The 21,905-nt window shown below is 38.5% G+C and overlaps 1 protein-coding gene across 1 annotated transcript; it reads right to left on the bottom strand.

Annotated features, from left to right (window-relative positions):
- Positions 1–13,142: 13,142 nt before the first annotated feature.
- LOC101863017 (actin cytoskeleton-regulatory complex protein pan-1) lies at positions 13,143–19,473 on the bottom strand (the record flags this gene model as incomplete). Its single annotated transcript, XM_013081995.1, is given in 5 exon segments — positions 13,143–14,993; positions 15,396–15,753; positions 16,378–16,649; positions 18,016–18,247; positions 19,264–19,473. Coding segments are annotated over 5 exon segments (1,242 nt in total), but the record flags the coding sequence as incomplete, so codon positions are not given.
- Positions 19,474–21,905: the final 2,432 nt, after the last annotated feature.

Here is a 21,905-nt window from a genome sequence, read left to right as displayed (position 1 = left end):
ATGAGTATTATTACCGTTTACGCATAATTTTGTGCTTTCATCATAATATATTTGTTAATGCATATTGTCAACGTGCTACTTCAGTGACCATAGTCAGATGAAGGAAAGATCAAATTACTCAGCATTAAATTCTTTAGACAATGGCTTATCATCTTATGCAATGGTGCAAATGCACCAACAGATCCCCATGTTATAGGAAATAAACATTTTTTTACAGATTCAGGAAAAGACAGGGAACCATAAAGTACGGGGGGGTTATTTCTCCAAACTTTTGTAAATGCTTGGGACTTTTATCATAGCAGATTGACCAAATACAGAACCTTTTGACTGTTTGCCAAAGGGAATGGTTTTCTCTCGGTTAGGCCGGTACTACACTGTTGTGGCTCATCAGAATCTGTTGTTCTTACCTGTGCAATTAGCTGTCCACAATTGTCATTGTTGTTGCGGTCCTCGTATGGTTGTAAGGGACACTGACTGACAGAAGCAATGGGTGGTTGATAGGTGCCTGGTGTGGTTTGCTCCTTCTTTCCTATGGAACAAACATCTGTCATCCTTATCTCTCCAACCTTTTTTCTTTGCATGCTACACCATCTCTAATGACGCGCTTCTGATCTTCGGCACTTATGTGACCTAGGTGTATTGTAACAAGAGCTGTAAAACTCGTTATTACTAAAACTAAACTATTAGCGGGACAAGCTTGAGGATTTTCATGCGCAGACTTGTGCATGCAGCCCGTCCTTGGACATCTGTCTCAACAGTGTACTATACAGTTGTGTGTGCTCTCATCAGTTCATGTATGTAGGTTCGCGTATACTCAAAGCCAGATATGAATGCTCTCACCGGGATACGCATGTACGTGCAAGTCCATGTGCACACGTGGATTCACACAGACATACCTACACTTCCACATACTCCAAACTTTCACCCATATGCAGACTGTAGGCTAGTGTGTAGATATGCAAAAATGTACACACACATGGACTTATCCTAAACAATATATGTATGGCTCTTGGTGAAATTAGGCGCTTGTCAAAATAATGAAATCGAAGAAGCTGAAATTATTTTTAATCGTGTTAGGCTATTCTTAGTTTTTAAAAAATTCGAGTTCGACACCTTTTATGTCTGTCCTTTTAAAAACACTCTTCTTTGTCGATTTTACTGAAAAAGGTTTTTCAAAGGCACCAGAAAAATGTTGATTTGCTGTGTCCAAGAACACTCAAGCTTTGGAAATCACCAAACTTTGGCAACCCTTTTCTTGCTAATTTTTCCTTTGACACCAAGTAAGCCTCACCTTCTTTCATCACAAATATCTCTTCTTCTATTCAAGATAGATGAGTATTTCTTTTTTTCATTAGACAGATGAACAAACAAGATGATATCAATAACTCTATTCCCAAAAATTGACGAGCGCGTGATTCCACCGTGTCGTGACACATATCAGTATTTCCATGTGTCATACTCAGCACAAGCAGAATCCCACTGAACTGTCTCATATCTTTAGTCCATTTGAAGGGGTGGTTTGAAGCGGGACCAGCGGTACGTCCGTTTCTTTTCTTTTCCATCTTTGTGGCTTCTGTTTCTCTGTCTTACTTAATCACTCCAGTAAATGATTATTCCCCTGTCAATGCTTCCTTTTGCTTAAAAATAACAAGTTTTGGTCTGTTTGCTCTACCTGGGTCTTTCAGCCACAACCCTGATCTTATTGTAGGTAGGATCTAACACCTAGCCTTCTCAGATAAGGGCGAAAAGTCTTGGAGGTCCCATTTACAAATTGTTCACGTTAAAGATTCCTTGGTGGTCCTAAAATCGATAAGAATAGGCTTCGGCCGCCACCAAGACAAAAATTCGAAATTCCTACCAGACTGAAAATGTTTAATGTGTCCCGCGTGCTCATATGACTTTATGCAGTTGTAAGCGCCGTTAAAAACACTTACCAAGACAAAAAAAAAGCTCCTCTTGGCAGTTTGCAGTATACACATTCCTTGCTTTTGTCTCATGGCTTTATCTCATGGCCTCCACTTTTCTCGAGTTAACAGTGGAAACATTTCTGTCTTGAACATCTATGTTTGGAGCAATGTGGGGTCATGTGACCAGGTAGAAACGGACTAGAAGGATGACAAATGTAGGCCTTGTCATTCTCCATGGCCATTCAGTCACTCGTCAAATAATGACAAGATATGAAGATGGTTGACGGGTGCTCTTGCGTGGTTTGCTCCTTCTCTGCTGTCAAACGTCTATCGCCCTTATCTTTCCTCATTCTTTTTTGTGTTTGTTACTCTCTTGTAACACTTATTATGTTTGGCACTTATGTGACCTAATTGTGTTGCAAGTGCTGAAAAATGCTTACTATAACTTTTTTTTCAAAAAGCGGGCGTTTTTGTTCTCCCTGGCTGTCCAATCACACGTCAGATAATGACAAAGTGTACAAACTGTGGCAACCTCTTGATTTGACATGTACAGTTGCTGGTGGGTTATTTGATGTGGTCTGCTCCATTTGCTTCTTTTCAACAATATAGTTGTTGTAGTCGGTTAGGGTCCGCCGATAGGTCAGTTGATAGATAATATGCTTGACGACAAGGTAAATGGCCCTAGTTTTAGTCCGAAGGCCTTCGGGCCATTTTTAAATTTGTTTTGGGGGGTTTTAATGCTTTCCATCCGATTTGTAAAGTCATGAATCAAATAACTTACACTGTAGGCTTATGAACCCACCCCACTTAATATGTTTGTTGAGACACACGTACATACACTATCACATTTATTCACAAACACACTTACACACAAACACACACACACTCACACACACACTCACACACACACACACACACACACACACTCACAGTCTCCCATTGCTGTGGCTCAGAGTTTGGGTTGAAATATTCATCTCATTACTCACTTTCGCAAGGTTCAGTTTCACTCGGGTGATATATTCTCGTAGTAATCAAACCATCTTTTCTCGATGTTGTCAACTGAAGTTGTAAAGATAATAATATGCCAATGTTTTGGATTGTTTCTCTGGTTTTCCTTTGACTGCTGATGTTTGATGGGTGATAGTTATCTCCCCTTCTGCAATTTCTTGTCCTTGAGTTCAGAGCCCTGACAACACGGGCATATGGTCACTGCGCTAGCAAAACTGGCACATTTCATTTTTTGCTGCTTTTGAGATTAACGGAAAAAACCCAACTGTTTAACTAGACTGTTCATCATCTAGTAATGGTAATAAACCCTGCCATGCATGTTTCTGTTGTGACTGCCAGTGCATTTTTGTATTGGTTTTACCAAAAGATAGATATAGATAGTACCACCAAACAAATTAAAAGGCAAGTTGCATGTTGGTACAACTCTGTGAAATGCCATTTTGCTAGTGCAGTGACGGTACATTTATTCTCCTCAAGTCATTTCACAATCTGAGTCTACGGATGGGCAAAAGTGTTTGATTTTTAAATCATTGTTCCTTCAGCGAAATAGTAACCGATCAGAAATGTGAGAACAAACGAACATTATTTTGATTGCAGCTCTGACTGTTTTCTGTTGATGTTCACATTGGGTGACGGTTAGATGGTGTGCAGTGTATTCCTTGTGAGCGGTGACATATTATCGTTGCCAAGCTGTTCAAAATACTAAGCCCAGAAAGCAAAATTTTTCAGGAGAAAGAAAAAAAAATGTTTCATTCTTTAAACAATTGTAGCTACTTTACTCTTTTATTTTGGCTTTTTTTTTTTTCACCCTTTAGAATTTGAATTTCGACATGATATTTCCTGAGCACATGCAACCAGTAGATCTACCACAGATTAAGAAATTACAATTTAAAATTTTTTTTTCCAGCATTTTGGGCTTAGTACAATACATCCGAACAGCTGACTGATGATATGTGTTGCTGTTTTAACTTGTGTGGGAAACTGTAATGAAATGTATAATAATTTGTATTGTTTTGTATTGTTCTGAATTAATGTGATGTGTTAATGACTTTTAAAAAATTCTACTTTGTTCCTGTTTTAGATTCTTAAAAATATATAGTTCAGCAGGCAGCTCTCTTCTCATAAATGAGTGAATCTAGAATTGAAAGTACAGCTCTTGCTGTGATAAATTAGCGTTCCGCAGTTATCACTGAGAAAATGTTTGTAAAGATTCGATGACATAGCTTCACAGATCAAAGTCATTATCTGACTCTGCATGCCTTTAGGATAGTAAAGTAACGAAATGATTATTTCTGAACTGTAACTTTTATAAAACCGACCCATGACTTTTCAATCAGAGGACAACATATGAGGGGTAAAATACTTTTATCAGTCGACAGCCGCCCGAACTGGTGTTCAGGGAAACAGGGTCTGGTTAAACATTTTCAGCTATGTGAATAATCTAATCACGCATCTTGGTGATACGTTTAGCAGTTTGTTATAAATACTTGACCTCACATATACAGTGATGGTAACTGTTTGTGTTTTTTTGCGTGTATTTGCGGTGGTTTTCTAATATTACTCGTTGAATGTAGTTGGTTTTGTCGTTATTTTTTTGTGTGTAAGATTATCCTGATCAGGAGGGTTACTTTATTGTTTTAGAATAAAGCAGTATTATATATATTATCCCACGTTTTTTTTGGTATGAGATGGGAACTGACCAAGTGTGCGATTCCCAAAGAAAATGTTTGCAATACCTAGCCTTCAACGTAAATGCTCTATGTCAAGAATAAATGCAGCTTTTAATCCCAGCTTTAAAGAAATGCACTGAAAAGCTCTTGAGTTACATTTTATTATAATTGTCAGAGTTAAGAGACTAAAAATAAATCTCTCTCCAATTGTCCACTTTTCTAGCTGACACCATTGATATTTGTTGTTGGCCGGCTGCTGATATGTTCCGAGTCCTGAAAACGAAATTTCATTCTTTTAGCAAACCAACAATATGTTTTTTTTTTTCAACATTTAGATTTTGAACTCAGAAAAAAAAATTTCTTCAGCTTTTGCGACATTTACCACAAATTTAGAATGTGAGATTTTTAAAAATCAAAATTTTGGGCTTTGTGCAATTTAACAGCTGGCCAACCTGATGTATTTTTAGGCTCCTTAAATTTGTCCATGTCTACTCCCAACTGCTAATTTAGAGTCTCCAGCTTGTGTGATGCATCATACTGCCGTCGTTTTTAAAAGTACAGTATATGCAGTTTTTACGATTTTACAGGAGAGCCGAAAAACTGAATGTTGTCACCAAGAAAACAAACTCTTTGCAAATATCTCAAGTCAATATTTTTAAGAACACGTTTTTGATAATAGTAATAGCTTCCTTGTTATCTTTAAAGTGAATATTTTGTTGGTAACGACATTCAATCAGTTGTTTGGCTCTCCTGCTGTAAAAATTGCATATGTACTGTACTTTAAGCAAAATGGTGGCAGCATAGGGGCTGCTACATTAAGAACAAATACTTTTGAGCTTTAACTAGTTTTAAAACCAGGTCAAATTCTTAAATAACTTGTACAGATAGCAGCATGCTAATGTGTGTTAGATACATATTATTCGCAGCTACTAACGGTGTTGATATCACTTGAGATTTCGTTATCTTGACTTAAGAGATTACTGTCTACTAATCTGTCTCTTGTTTCAACTGTTATCAGACAATTTCACTGCGTGCTATTAACCTGCTTTAACTTCTCTTTGGAAACATTTGTTTAAAGGGCCTTTACTGGAGTGTTACTATTGTGCAGAATAATATAATGAGCTTTAGATGGGTGGTTTGCAAGTGCTCTGGTGTGCTTTACTCCTTCTTTTATGTCAGACATCTGTAAAACTATTGCTAAAATAAAAAAAATTAACTTTGGTTTGTGACACGGAAGGCTGAAGTTCAAACCTGAGTGGCATCAAACATTTTTTTTTTCTCCGATATATTTCTTTGCAATGTTTACATTCAGCTCACTGTTCTGATCGGAGATCCTATGCTCCACCATTGAAACGATATTTATTGGGTCTGGTAGAGTGTTTATTAAGAACTACCAACTACCACTACATCAAAATTACTGAGAACACTTTTATTATACATGTTGGCATTTACTTAGGGGGTAAAAAAAGCTCTCCCAGTCCTCAGCTTTAAGGGAAAAGGGGATGGAGGTGGGGGGGGGGGGTCTCCTATTGTAAAGGCTGTGTGTTATACAATTGGTATTGCATGATGATTTTTTAGTTGTTTAGAATATATTTTTGGCTGACGTTATGATTCATATCATCGTGAATATATTAGTTAATGTTTAATATGGTTATGTTATATTTGTCGGAGAAGGTACAGGCTGCTGCTGCTGTTCTCTACACATTACTATGTGTGGCATTGTGGGGAATTCAGGCGCTCCTCAAAATAATGAAATCGTAGAAACTGACATTTTTCCATCTGTTGGGCAATTATTAACGACTTTTTTGTTTGTCTTGCTCTTAACACCATTCATGTCTATTTAAAAACACATTCTTGTGTGGATTTGATTGAATAATGTTGATGAAATGCACAAAAAACGTAAATTTGCAATTTTCCATGATACCCAAGCTTTGGAAGTTACCAGATTTTGACGACCAATTCCTCTCTAATATTTGCACTTGAAATCAGGCAAGCCACACCTCCTTCAATTTCAAATATCTTAATTTCTATTCAAGATAGAAGGGTATTTTTTAGGGATTTTCAAAATCAAAATCGTGACAAATGAACAAGCTTTAAGACAATACTAGTAACTTTATAACATATGCCTAAAAATTGCTGAACGCCTGATTCCACCTCACAGTGACACATATTTCCGCATGTGTGTGTGTGTGTGTGTGCGTCTGTGTATATCCTGAGGAGGGATGGGGTTGCCACTTGACTTGTGTATGGTTGTGAAGTTGTAAATGGGAACTTGACTCCTTTTTGGGAGGGGGGAGGGTGGTGTTGTGAAAGGTAAACAATGGGGATGCATCGTGTTTTCTGATCATGTCATAATGGCTCCTTTTGTTCTCTGTTTCTCATTTATAGTGCCTTGACAAAGCCTGTTTGTGGTCTGTGTATGACCTGTGTAGACTACATGCAGGCAGTAAGTGTCTCCCGTATTCTGTGTCGTGCGACATCATGTACAACAATGACTATTGAGCCGATGTGTGGCAAATTGAGGGAAAAAAAACCATCTATCTAACTTATGCATTTTGTGTTAAGTGATTTCATTACTTGACTACTTACACACATGACTTTTAAATTATGCACCATTCCATTTGCATTTGTTGTTGGGATTTGGTATGCTCAGGTTTTTCTACATCTCGTGTGTAGTTCTAGTTAATAGTCATAGTAATCATTTTTTAAGTCTTTAAAAAATATTCTTGGTTTCATATTTTTTACATTTTTTATGGTCTGTGTATTGAGAAAGCGATGCTGCACGACAATGTTTAGCAAAACTGATGTGTTTGACATCGTGGAGAAATCAGGCGCTCATCAAAATGAAGAAATTGAAGAAACCGTCATTTTTCCGCTTTTTTTTTGCAATTTTTAATCGAATTTTTTTCTTTATCTCTACACATTTATTTATTGTTCATTTAAAAACATTTTTCTGTGTAGATTTTGCTGAAAAAATATTGATTAAAGGCACAAAAATGTAATTTTTAATTTTCCAAGGGCTCTCAATCTACAGAAGTTATGAAACTTTGGCAGCTATTTTCTCGCTAATTTCACCTCCAAAAACCAGACGACCCCCACCGCCTTCAATCACAAATGTTTTGACTCCTATTCAAGAGAAAAAGGTACTTTTTGCTTGAAAGCAAGGCAGATAAACAAACAAGCTTTAAGATGATACCAATAACTCCACATGCCCCAAAATTGACGAGCGCCTAATTCCACCACCTCATGACACATTATAATGATTTCTGTCTAGATTTTTTTCTTTACTACACTTCTCAGTACCCCGCCGAATCTGTGTGATTTCTTCTCTATATCAAAGGAAAATATTTTAATTCTTTTTGTCAATGGCAATTGACTTGAAGATCAATATCTATCAAATCCTGGGCCATCCTGCTTTGTTACTCTGTTGGCCCACACAGCTTCTTGTGTAGTGCTAATGAATGGGGTTGGCAATGCAGAAAGGATATATCCTCAGTATTAATATACTACCTTTTTAAGTACCACATTTTAGTCTTTTGTTTTTATCAGAAGTGCTCTGCCTGGAGTTTGGGTCTTCTTTATTAAATTGTGGCTGTTGACTTTGTGACAAGACAGACCTTCCAACTTTTAAAGATGGGTTTTCTGAGGGGGAAAGAGCGCTCAGTGGCTTTAATTTTGTTATTTACCGTACAAAAAGACTAGATGTGTGTATATTTTCATTTCGCTGTCAGTTTTGCAGTATTCTGTTTCTGTCATGTAAAAGCTTCGTGAGTGACTCGGAAAAACTTACAACCTGCAATGTCAGGGGCTGACTTATCAGTGACATACTGGCTCAACTGCTGAATTCATAATGAGAGGGTCACAGGTTCAATTCCTGACTGCTCTAGGTTCAACAATTTTGTCCTTTCTCCATCTTGGCGCAATTAAGAAAAGATTAGATTCTAGTTTTATTTGGGTAGAGCTGCATTTAAGGTGGTATGCTTTCTTCATATAACCGGACATCTTTGATTTTTTGGGGGGGTTTTTTCAACCTTTTGGACCTCTTTCCTGACACCTGTTGGCCACAGTCGGTGAATGATGGAGAGGTAGACCAAATAGAATTGAAGACGTTCTTTCTTTCCTTCTATTTATTGGATACATTCTGAATTCTGATACATTGTACGTTTTTAGGTGCAAAGTGTGAAATAGATGATTGCAGAGAGTTTTGGGTACATTATGATAATGGGGGATGAGGAGCAGATTGATCCTTATTTTTAAATTTTTCTGTATTTTGAGTCTCATTTTGTTTACTGCTCAGTGTAAGAGATATAGTCTGAATCAATCACTTTCCTTCTTTATTTTCTGCTTTGTGCAAAATTAAACAAATTAAATCCTCCTGAAAATTATGTAATTTCACGGTGCCAATGCATTCTAGAATTTCTTTCCTTTGTTTCTACCTGCGCAGTTGCTCATGAAGTAGTTTGAAGTTTCTAGCTAGCATGTCGTCACTAAACTGTCAGCTCATAATTAATTACTTGAAATGCTTGTTTTGGTGCTCAAGCTATGGTGAAAGTCTTCCTTCCTCCAGATTCTAACCTTTGAATGCAATGCCCCCTCTACTGCTCATCCATATTTTATAATAGAAACTTATAGTTCTCCTAGTGTGCCATCATTTATGTCTGCTGTCTGTGTGCCAATTTAGTTCGAAAGAAATGTACATATACATATCTCTTCTTTTCTCAATGGAAAATTAACCCATACTAGACAGAATACTTAATTCATCATGGGGAACGAGATTTTTTATTGCAGTGTGTTTTTACATAAAATCATATTATATCCAGCATCACTTGTTCACTCTATAGTGATTTTTATAGATATTATATATTTTTTTTTAACACCGAAAACCTTTTGCTGGGTTTAGGGGATTCCCCCCTTTTTTTTTTCCTGGTTGTAGAGTTGTGATTGCTGCTTTATTAGCTCCTGGAAATGGTTTGTAGTGTTAGTTTATCGAGGATTTGCTGTGTTGTTTATTTTGCAGAATCGTAGCATATCTTTAAGAGTTTTGTAATCATTGCGGTTATAATGATGATAATGATAATAATTTGCTATTTTTAGAAATCTCTGTATTTGTTGGCTGCTGGTTTGACTTCTCTTGCTACTTTTTCCTGGCTTTTTTTTTCATAATTCTTAAATCATTGTAATAGTCACATCCTTCTTTAAAAATGTCGTCATCACCCACCATGATCGACTATTTTGTCGATATCAGAAATGAAAGTCTGGTTTCCACAGGTCTAGTCCTGGTTGGGTTCTGGTCTAGTCTGCTGCTCTTTGCCGACGAATAGAGGGCTCATAGTCTCCCTGGGGGAATTGCTCAATGACTCAGTAACGCCATTTTACTTTTTTTAGGAGCTCTCGAGGTCTAGAGGTACAGTGTTTGCCCGTCATTCCATAGGTCCCTGGTTCAAAACCTGACAGTGACAGAAAATATTTTCCCTAATAAAATTTTCTCCCTTCACCCCCTTTCCTGGCCTCTAGACAAGTTCTATCGTTTGCTTTCACCTCCACTTCCTCCTCCCCCCCTCCCACTCCCCTCCTTGCACCTTGTGACTGATTTAAATTGTGTCGATGGGGGTGTAAAAGACTTCCAGTTTACTCCAAAAAAAAAGAAAGAAAAGAAAAGGTTTTAAGTTTAAGTGGTGTAGTGGTGAGGCGCTTCTCTGTTGCACGCAAGAGACCTGAGTTTCATTCTCGGGTGGGGAGAACATTTTTATTGAGTGTCTCGGTCTTTCTGGCAGGATGCTGTGTCCCTCTCAGCCCGAGTTGGTCCTGACAGGCAGGGTCGGAAACTCACCTCCTAAATGGTTTAAATTGTGTTGATGGGAGTGTAAAAAAACCTACATTAAAAAAAAAAAAAGAAAGAAAAGGTTTTTGAGCTTTAACCTCTTTCCAAATTGCCTCAATAATGGATGGGTAGTTGTTGAATATTGAGGTATGAATATCAAAGTATGATTGAAAGATTAGATATGGGCTTTTTCACTTGAATCAAATTTTGGCAAAAAAACAACTTAGAGCCGCTTTCGTATAGAGCTACTAGTTTTTTTAAAGAATTCATCGCAAACTGCAGTGTAGGTACCAATGGTCTACCAATAATATTAGCAGTGAAAAAGAAACTACTCTTTTCCTTTCTACTAAATAGACCATTTCCGAGAAAAAGTTCTTTCACCAAAGTTGTTTCTTGAATAATTATACCCTTGCATTATGTTGTGTGAAATGCTTTAACTTCAACATCTCATCAATAATACAAATGTACAGCATTGACCCGCGGGTCTCCAAACTGCGGGCTGAAGACCACATTCAGCTGGCAGCAATAATTTAGAACCTCCACAATAGTACACATACGAAACTTCCCCATTTCACGTTTTCATTTCTCTTTCTAATCGTGGCGCCGGTTCTGTTATTCAGTTATTGTCGTGATTTCATTTTTTTTTCTCCAGTCATTTGAGGTTGATAAGAAAGGTTAAAATTCGATGTAATTCTTTCTTTTATATTTTCATCATCTATCTCTCTACATGTGTTTGAAAACTGTTGTGTACATGATTTCATTCTATTGTTTAAACCTCAAAATTCCTTAAATCATAAGATGTGACTTTCACTTTCATGTTGAAAAAGTTTGGAGACCCATGGTGTCGTCAGACAAGATAGCTCAGCAGACGCACATGTAGGCTCCATGCCTATATTGCAGAGCTGGCACTGTCAACTTAGTCTATCTGTAGTTCAAAACCCTTTACGAGACTGGAGAGTACAAATATTTTCCTCATTCTGTTTGTCTGTTTGTTGCCTGCAATCTCTGGGCCCTGGATTTGTTCATTAACAGTGCGTGAAAAATAGACAATAAACATGAATGTTCAGGATGAAAAAGGTGTCTCGAGTTGATATGTCCTGTGTGATCTCTCACTGTAAGGCCGGTCCCAGAGTGGCTCTGTAGGTCTGACATGTAGCTCGCCTGGCGCACGCCGTGTGCGTGTCAGCACAGAAGCACTGTGGGTTGGTGTCTGTGTCTCAGCGAGCACGAGGCACACTCGCTGCGTCTCAGCACAGCCGCACTGTGTGTTGACGTGTGTAGGTGTGCAACTGACGGGTCTGCCTTGCTATATTTAGGTACTGTGTAATCCAAGACCAATTATACCAAGACAGGACAACTCTTCTCTACGTCATGTGCCAAGTGCAGCCCCCCCCCCCCACACACACACACACAACAAACACACTTGCAGCTGGGCGCGGCGATAGTTTACATTGGTAATGCAAGGCTAGATCTAGATTTAGATCTAGAATCTAGAGAAGCACACCTAGATCTAGGCCTAGGCCTAGGACAACAGTCGAAACTAGGTCAACCTCTCGATTCGAAGTTTCAAAGTATGATAAAGTGCATTTCTGGGTGATTTTGTGGCCAAGTGTTGATTCTAGCATTAATATTTAATAGCAAAGCACCCAATAATACTTACTTCTTGTTGATTTTGATGATCTGTGAAGTTTCAGTCGAAAATAAACACGAAGCGAGGCGACACATGTCCGTCATTTTTACGACTCTGTTGAATACCACGTCTGACGCATCGCGCAGCTCACTGACCAAAAACAGACGACACAGCGACGCTGCTTAAGCACACGATAATGTATACCTTCATTTGCACGGTGTGAGCCAGGCGAACAACAGGTCAGACCTACAGAGCCACTCTGGGACCGGCCTAATAAGCATGTGGAATTTGTGTAAATTTGTTCTTATGTTCTTTGTCACCTTTCTTGGGTTTTTTTTAGGTGGTAAGGGAAGGTGCTCCTGAAATTATCATTATTGAAGGTTCTCCATACACGCAATGTTTTGTGTTATCACTGTGTTCCGTATGTTCATAGGAAATGGTTGGATAATTAATGCGATGAAGTCATCATTCATCGACAACTGAGATAGTCATCTTAGTGCCTTTTAATGTTCAAAGTACCTTCCAAGTTTTTACTCACTCAGGCTTTCCGTCAAGTACTTTCAGTTTGTTTCCCTAGAAACACTCTGGTTCAAACTCTACTACTGCACCAAATACGTTGTTTATTTAATTCTACTCGAGTCTTTTGAAATAAGACGCTTGATTTATAGCTGCTGTGCTAAGTCATCCTAGATCAGTATTGTGTCAAGTCATTCATTATCAATGTCCATCACGTTTTCTCCGTTGCTGAAACGAAAGACTGATACTTCTGTGTTTGGGGCTTATCACATTCAGTAACATTCAACCTCTATAAAACGATTACACTCCATCTCCAACTCTCACAACACATTCTCACATTTTTCACATACAACATCCATTATATCACACAAGACTTGTTTCTGTTTTAAGAGGAGTTTTACGGCACTTGCAAACCCAAGATTAGAGGTGTTACAAAAGAGTAACAAACACAAGAAGGAAGGAGGAAAGATAAGGACGACAGATGTTTGATAGAATGAAAGGAACAGAGCACTCACCAACTGCCCACTCACACAAGACTAACCAACTCTTAAATTTTAACTAATGACAAACAAAATGCAAAACAAGAAGTATAAGTTTATATATATAATATCTATTTATTTCGACTGAAATAACAACAGCACATTTCATTAATCAGTGACAAAGACACAGAAGTGACTGTTATGTCTCCCACTGCTTTGGTCCAATCTTGTGTGTGTGGAGTGGGAGACCTTGTGCATGCACGCATGCGTTTGTGAGCGTTTGGGTACAATTGCACTTGTTTGTTTGTTTGTTTGTTAGCATATGTGAAAGAGCATGAGTACATATATCTGTAAGTGCTCGCATGTGTGGACTTGTATGAGTATCAGGTTATTTGTGTACATGTCCGTTAAATTATTTGTGTGCAAGAGCATGTACCAGTCTGGAGATTGACTTAAACGAGAAACACCAAAAGATAATCATTTACTGTTTTACAGAAATTGAAGAGGAAAAAAAAAAATGGTACCTGTGATCAGTTTACAATGAGATTTTAAAATCAAAATTAATCAATTTTGTGTGAAGCATTTTTGCAACCGGACATGTCCCCGAATTATTCATAGTTTAAAAACAATGCAAAAATGTAGCCTGAGATGTAAATAGATAAAGAAATACACTCAAAGCAAAGTGCTGGCAGAAAAATGTGGATTAGTGGAAATGTTCATTACATAAAAATTCCAAAGCTTTAAGATAAAGAACTTTAACTTTAGTATTGGGTTGTGGTTGTCAAAAAATTTGGTAGGGTAAAAAAAAAGGCTGGAGAAGAATGCAACAATCTACAAGAGCAAACCACCAGGGCAAGTTGAAAGGTCACAACAACAAGAAAAAAAAACCAATGATTCAATCCTCATTTAAGACTTTTACATTAATTATAGTCAACGATCTATTATAAGATGACTTCTTTGACAAGCCTTGCTTTAACTGACAAAACATCTTCTCTTTCCTGAAAGCAAAGAGTTTCATTCTTAACAGGGTTTCATAATTATCATAGAGTTTTATCAAAAATATTCCTGAAATAGGGAAAGTATAAAACATGTGTATTGCCATATCAGAATTTAGTAACACAAAATCTTGAGTACACCGGATAAAGTATATCAACATTAGCATTGTGTTATTTTGCCACTACAGTGTGAACAAACCATCCATAGACACTCTAAATTAAAGATTAAACAACATACAAGATAAAATCAGTGCAGCACAAAATGCAAGTCGCACTCCCAATGCTTATGCAAGCATAACTTCTCATGCTCATAGTTACATCAGAAATGTATTTTGTTATATTGACAAAAGCTTTGGAAAGCAAAGCTATACTGTTTAAAAGCAACAAGTAAAATAAAATATTAAAACTAGATTGTGCCTTTCTTGAAAAATGAACAAAGTAATTTTGGTCGATCTCACAGAAATTTTTTAAAACACATTTAAAGACTTAAACTTTTGCTCCTCCCGACAGCCGGCTGTGCATGACAAAAAAAACCCTAAACCAAGAAACAAAAATTCTCTTTGAAGAAAACACTTTTTCAAGGCAAACCTGGCTGTACAAGACCAAAAACAACACCAATAACAAAAAAAATTATGTTTAAGAAAATCGTAGCTCACAAAGTACAACGATGATCACAGTTGGACCAGCACAACAAATATCTTTCCAAAGAGATTATAATTCATTAACACACAGAAAATGCAGAGTACAATTCAAACTTTTCTTCTCTACGTAGAGCGAGTTTCTTCTTTCGGTCATACTTAGCGGGTGCCACGCAGGTTGTTGAGCTGCTGGGTGGCCTTGTCTTTGATGTCGTCCAGGACGGCCCCGATGTTGCCGTTGTGCTCTGTGAGGAGGTCGGCCAGCCAGTTGTCCGTGTTGGTGAAGCCCATGGACAACATCTGATCCAGGCTCTGTTGGATTCGCAGGTCTGTGGAGGGAGAGAAATTATTAGGAAAGGGTCACTTGTTTGTTTGAGTCCAGACAAGGATGTCGACACAATAATGGTCATTTAGTGCTAGAAAAAAGTAAGACAGATACTAGATTGACACAACAGGGGAAAAGTAAGAAAGGATCTATCAGTGGTGCCCTCCAACCACCCGCAAAGGTAATTTGTACGTGTAAAGAGAAGCACATTGACAAAATAAGAGCAAAATTCCTATTTTTGGCAATTACCGAAAAGTAATTTGACATCAAAGTCGTTCTTCAGGAATGTGCCCCAGCTGCTGCCAGCGGCTCATCCGTCACAACGGAGCTGCTTGCCAGAGATAAGGACTTGGGAGAATAACCAAGTAAAGGATGTATAGCCTTGTATAAGTAAGAGGGTACTTACTGGGGTAAATGTTGGTCTGGTTGCCGGGTTGGGCAGGGGCAGGGGCTGTGGCAGAGGCTGTTGGGGCTGCTACACGCGGAGCGGGAGTGGGAGTCTCAGTGCCTGGAGCAGTCATGGTGGGGGCAGAGGTAGGGGTGGTGGGGGCAGGGGCAGGGGCAGGAGTGGGGGCATGGGCAGGGGCAGGGGCAGGAGTGGGGGCAGGGGCAGGAGTGGGAGCAGGTGCGGGGGCAGGCATGGGTATGGCCGTGGGACCTGGCATGGGGATAGGGGCCTGGGTGGGGATGAGGACCTCAGTCCCATCCTCCGGCACAAATGTCCAGTCATCCGAAACGCCACCGTAGTTGTTTGATGCGCTTGGCTGGGGAAAGAAATGGAATTGTTCAGCTGTGGTTTGTTTATTTGTTCGAGTAGTGAAGCACATCGACCCGCCAATAGTTATAACAGATGCAGGGAAAGAGCAAAACCAACAGACAGACACAACGGAGGGAATGGAATGAAATAGGACTTGCCAGTTTGTTTTATGTTTAGTAAGAATTTTACTGCACTTGCAACACAATAAGGCCATAAAAGTGCCACAGGTTACAGGTGTTACAAGAGAGTAAAAAACAGAAAACGACTGAAAATCTTTAAAAAATGTTGAGTAGATCTGACATGAGTGCTCTTTAGTGCCGCCATGATGAGGAATTCGGGTGATGAATGTGCTAGATCTTATATTTTTAGTTCCGATTCTGATTCCTATTTTGACAAACACGCGATAAACTTATGTAATTTTCTCAATGTGCTGAAAATTACTTAATACAGAGTGTTTTTTGCCAAGGTACAGGTATAGTACTGATATATCCTATCAACTTCTTGAAATGTGGGGTCAAAGGTTTTGCGCTCTGTGCGCTGTATGGGGAAAAAATGTTAGACAAGTTCAAATTTGAGTTTAAAAGAAGCATAATATCACATTTTTTTTAAAAGAGGAAAGTGCTAGCGATACCTTGTTGCTTTCATCCATGGGAACATCCTGTGGAGCAGTCTGGCTCTGTGCACCTTGGTCTTGTGTCTTCTCAGCACTGTCAGTCTCCATCGTCTCTCCTTTGCCAGTCGCTTGCTCTGCCCCAGGCGTCTTTGCGGCGGTCTCCGCTCTGCGGCGCATGTTTGACCCCCACGCCCCACATCGGCCAAAACCTCCACGACAATTTCCTCTGCGGTTCCCACCGGTCTCGTGGGATCCATCGCCATGGTGGACATCGTAAGTCACGTCAATACCTGAGGGCAAATCAAAACATTTGATTGGCCTTCTTCATTTGTTTGTGTGCTTACGTAAAGAGAAACAAATCGATACAATAATACTCATTCACAGAAGGGAAAATGTACATTAGACAGTAATAACAATTAACAGAGAAGGAAAGAAAAGAAGGAGCAACTACCAATAGAGCACTCCAACCATACATTTGTTTGATTCAGTCGAATGTTACCTCTCCTATCAATGAATTTGAACACAATAATACTCATTCACAGAAGGGAAAATGTACATTAGACAGTAATAACAATTAACAGAGAAGGAAAGAAAAGAAGGAGCAACTACCAATAGAGCACTCCAACCATACATTTGTTTGATTCAGTCGAATGTTACCTCTCCTATCAATGAATTTGAACACAATAATACTCATTCACAGAAGGGAAAATGTACATTAGACAGTAATAACAATTAACAGAGAAGGAAAGAAAAGAAGGAGCAACTACCAATAGAGCACTCCAACCATACATTTGTTTGATTCAGTCGAGTGTTACCTCTCCTATCAATGAATTTGAACACAATAATACTCATTCACAGAAGGGAAAATGTACATTAGACAGTAATAACAATTAACAGAGAAGGAAAGAAAAGAAGGAGCAACTACCAATAGAGCACTCCAACCATGCATTTGTTTGATTCAGTCGAGTGTTACCTCTCCTATCAATGAATTTGAACACCTACTCAGTCGAAAAAATCCCTGGCCAAAGCGATGATAAGATCTACACTTTTAAAAATGTTGTCTGGATAACATTTTCTCTGGATCTATTTCAAACACCCTATAAAGTTACAAAATAATCAGAACTGTAACAGTATAAGACACGCTTGCGACCACAGCATCTGCACCACAGGACGACATCAATGGCAATTCATCAACTCTAACTTTGTGTACTGGTAACATGTAACTTACTAATTCAGTTGCCTTTGTTTTGAGATAGGTAACTGTGAATTGGTATTGGTATAGCATTTTTATGACAGAAATAGCAGCACACTCACAAAAACAGCAGAAATATTGTGCTTGGATAGGCAGTAAAAAAAAAAGGCACTATCAGTTTTTTTGTAGTATCTGTACAACAAGTACAAAATAACAAGAGTTAAATTTCTTTCTGAGCTGTAAGGATGAACATACAACTCCTGCTGAATCTGATTAGATTTCAGTATTGTATCATTCATAGTTAGAGAGTAGCCAAGTTCTTTATTTTTTATTTTTTGGAGGGGGGGGGGAGGGGGAGCAGCACACTGATCTGAGTATTCCGTCTAAAGACTCAAACAGCAAACAAGTTAATTCATAGCCATAACAAATGCAGAACTAAAAGTCATTTTGAACATTGCACTCACCAAAAGGATCCAGAAAAGCGGCAATGTTGGCTCCGACACCTTTGAGGTACTCGTCATAACCCGCCTGCTCCTTGGCCTTGTCTCCACTTCCTGTCCCGCCACTGGCCTGAGCAGACGCGGAGGAGGAAGAGGCGCTCGCACTGGCACTTGCGCTGGCACCTGCCTGAGAACCGTTCCAGTAACCCTGCATGTAGCGGTTCAGGTAACGGCCAAAATGGGGAGGAATGAAATCCTGAAAAAAAAAAACCCACAGTACAGAAATACAGTAAAGACTGGTTTAAACAAACAAGACATAATAAATAATAACAAATAACAAAGAAAAATGTTAATAGTAACAAATGGTTGGAATAATTTTATGTTTAAAACAGTAAGAAAATAATTGAGTTTGATGAGAAAAGGACAATAGCACCTACAACCATCCATATTTTACAGCTTATGATCTGAGAGCTGAGTTCAAGCACAGAATCAGTACCTGTCAAGTAAATTAAAAGTAATGGAAAGTTCGGGCCAACAAACTAAAAGAGCACTTATAATTAATATATTAGAGATGAGTGCATATAATCAACAGGAAACTGAAAGACTATAATATATATATATATATATATATATTTTTTTTTTTTTTTTTTTTTTTTTTTAAATTTAAATATTTATATATATATACAGAAAAACATTGCAAAAGCAACAGACAGCTTTCTTTCCATTTCCTTCACTTCGTGCAACTTCCTCAAAAGCAGAATTGATTTTTTATAAGGTACAGAAGGAAAGAGGGTGAATTTGACAATCTCTGAAACCCAAACCTATATATGTATATCTCTCTCCATTGTGGCTGATGTTAAATGTTTTACAAACCCATCAGCACAGCTTAGATCATTTAAAAGGCAGGCTGCTTCTACCCTGTCCATCAGTACAAATTTGGGATGTATGCAAAACAACCCAGCAGAAAGACAACAATTGAAGAAGTAACTTTCTCTTTATGTGAACTGAACTCTTTAACATGCTCAGTGAAAACCTTACCACTGCAAAGCAGATTCGGAGTGACAAAACTATTTCAATCAAGTTTTTTGCTTTTTTGGTTTTTTTGTTTGTTTTTTTGTTTTTTTGGTGGGGGGAGGGGGGGGGGTGTTAAGTAAGGGTTTTTACTGCACATTATTATTTTTTTAAAAACTAAGTTTGCCCCAAAGATGTCAACAACAACTGTTTGAAACAATGAACGCCATGCGGTTGGCACACAGCCTGAGAGACACTCACCATCGGGTTGACTCTCGGAACGGTTATCTTGTACATGTCGTGCTCGGAGTGAAGCCCCTTGCCCTCACAGCAGGAGCACAAGTCATAGTCGGCGCACACACAACACTTGTAACGGACGCCGATCACGGGACCCTCGCAGCCGTCACACGTAACTCCACGATGGATGGGGCCTTGGCCCTGTGATGAGCTGCTGCTTTGCTGATGCTGCTGCTGTTGTTGCTGCTGCTGCTGCTGTTGTTGCTGTTGTTGTTGTTGTTGTTGTTGTTGGTGCTTCTGCTGTTGCTTTCCTTCGCCAGCTGGTGCAGAAGTTTGCTGAGGCTGAGGGGGTGTTTTGGGCCCAGTCTCTGATGACTTCGAGGACGAAGCAGCTGAAAGACCAGAACAAGATAGTTCTAAACCTAAATACTTTTTAAAGGAGTACTTACAGTTGAGTAACAGAAAACAGCTTTATTTCCATATTGTCCTTGTAACAAATAATCGGCATACCCAAAACAAGCCGTTAAAAGATTGTCTTATCTTTTCTGACAGAATTTTAAATGAAAGTCACTTCCAGGGGCAATTAGATTAAAAATTCAAAATGTTAAGATTACATGACAAAATTTGTAACCATTAACTAAAGAAGACATTTATCCAAGCTGGTAATTATTAATAATTTGAAATGAGCCCCACAAGGGGCGTCACTATTTCTTAAGTAATGCAAGTTGACCATATCGCATTCACCAATATGGTAATCATCTTATAACAACAAATGAAATCTTTTATAAAAATATTTGGATGATCAGCGACGCATTCTCTCCTGATTATCTCCATGCTAGAGTCCAGGATACAGAGCGTTCAGCTGTGAGCCGTGCATATGGCTGTTTTAAACTATGCATGCACACAACAGAAAGCTGGTTAATCTCACACTTTCATACTTTACTTTAAAGTCACTAAACCAGCTTACAATGAATACATGGATAACCTCTCTTCTTAATGTCATGAAAAATTATGACGCTGTTCTTTCTTGTACGAGTTTTACTGAATATTTCTCAGATTCAGCTTGCTCTTAGAAGCCTCAACATTCGGTTGATGAGTGAACTAAATCATGCAAAATATCAACCAATGTAAACTGACATTGGTAGGTAGATGAGTGGTCATTTCAAGACATATTTCTGGAAAGACAGAATTGAGCAGTCTTTTATTCGTATCTCACACACATGATGTCAAACATACCTGTGATGTACACTCGAAGTACTCCATCCTGTACTTGGCCAATCGCTTCACGCATTTCCTCAGTGCAGGAAAACACAATGCGATCCCCATCCGAGTCTAGGGAATTAAAAAAATGAATGGACATTTTTAAAATAAAGATCATTACATATTTACTGAAATTGGTTAGAGTTAAAGAGAAGCATATATTTTATCTACAACACAATTACAACTCTTTAAGTATGGAAAGAGCAAGACAGTCGGACAGAAAGTTTAGAGGTAAATAGAAAATATCTATAGGACAACCCTGCAACATCCTCCAACTACCCATCATACAACACATATATATATATATTATTATATACAAAACAAGAATACACCCCTGAAAGGTCACCCAAGGCTATTTGCCGACACCAACAGCAATATTAATCCTTAGTCTTATATACTTAAAATTCAAGAAGCGCTCATGATTTTATCAAGCCAGCAAACATGCATGCACACACATGCCTACTGTACTTACTGTAACAGCAAAAACCAACACACAGAAACATATTCACATTGACCACAGCTTTTCCCCCTTAAATTTGATCTCAAATACACACTAGAATGTATAATGTATACCACTCATTCTCATATTATTTCACGTATTATTCCTGCTAGCCCCCCCCCCCCCCCCAAGGAATCTATCTTTACAGGCAGTTAAACACATTATAAGATAAGATAAGATACATCTTTATTGTCCAGATCCTGGCACACTGGTTTGGTGTTTCACCACGTGTACACACACACACACACACACACACACACACACACACACACACACACACACACACACACACACGCACACACGCACACGCACACACACACACACGCCCGCTCACACATGCACACACAGGTAGGCTTACAATCACATGCTTAATATAAATGAGCAGCAATATAAACAATAATAATTGTAAGCTCTAGATACACACTCAATGTTAATATGATCACAAAAAGAAATTTTCTATCCTTTTCATTCATTCACCTTGCCAATACAGCTGAAATTCTCTCTGGCTCAGGTCCGGATACAGTTGTCTGATCTTGTCCGTTGTCGTTTTGAAGAGGTCAGCATTTTGCGAGACATCAATGGGGAACCGCCTAATCTCCTTGTTCCCATCAGGCTTTTCGAAAAACACTTTGAGTGTCAGCGACATTGTTGCTCTTTGAAGGTGCTGAAGGAATAGGGCATTGAAAATTACACATTAGATTTTATACATTAGATTTTATACATGATATTTTGAAGAAAAAACTGTGAAAAAATGATTTTAAAGTCTTAATAATTAACAAAATAACCACTCAGCCACTGAAGCCCCCCTACAAATGCTTTGCTTTTCTCCCTGCAGCTTTGACCCTATGTTGAACAGCTGAAATGCTGTCTTCTGAATAGCTCCCATGCTATTTGAAGCACAAGTAGT

The sequence above is a fragment of the Aplysia californica genome, unplaced genomic scaffold (genome assembly GCF_000002075.1).
Source record: "Aplysia californica isolate F4 #8 unplaced genomic scaffold, AplCal3.0 scaffold00154, whole genome shotgun sequence".
Lineage (NCBI taxonomy): Eukaryota > Metazoa > Mollusca > Gastropoda > Aplysiida > Aplysiidae > Aplysia > Aplysia californica.
The sequence above is the reverse complement of the archived record's forward strand: the minus strand, read 5'-3'. Positions and strand labels throughout refer to the sequence as shown.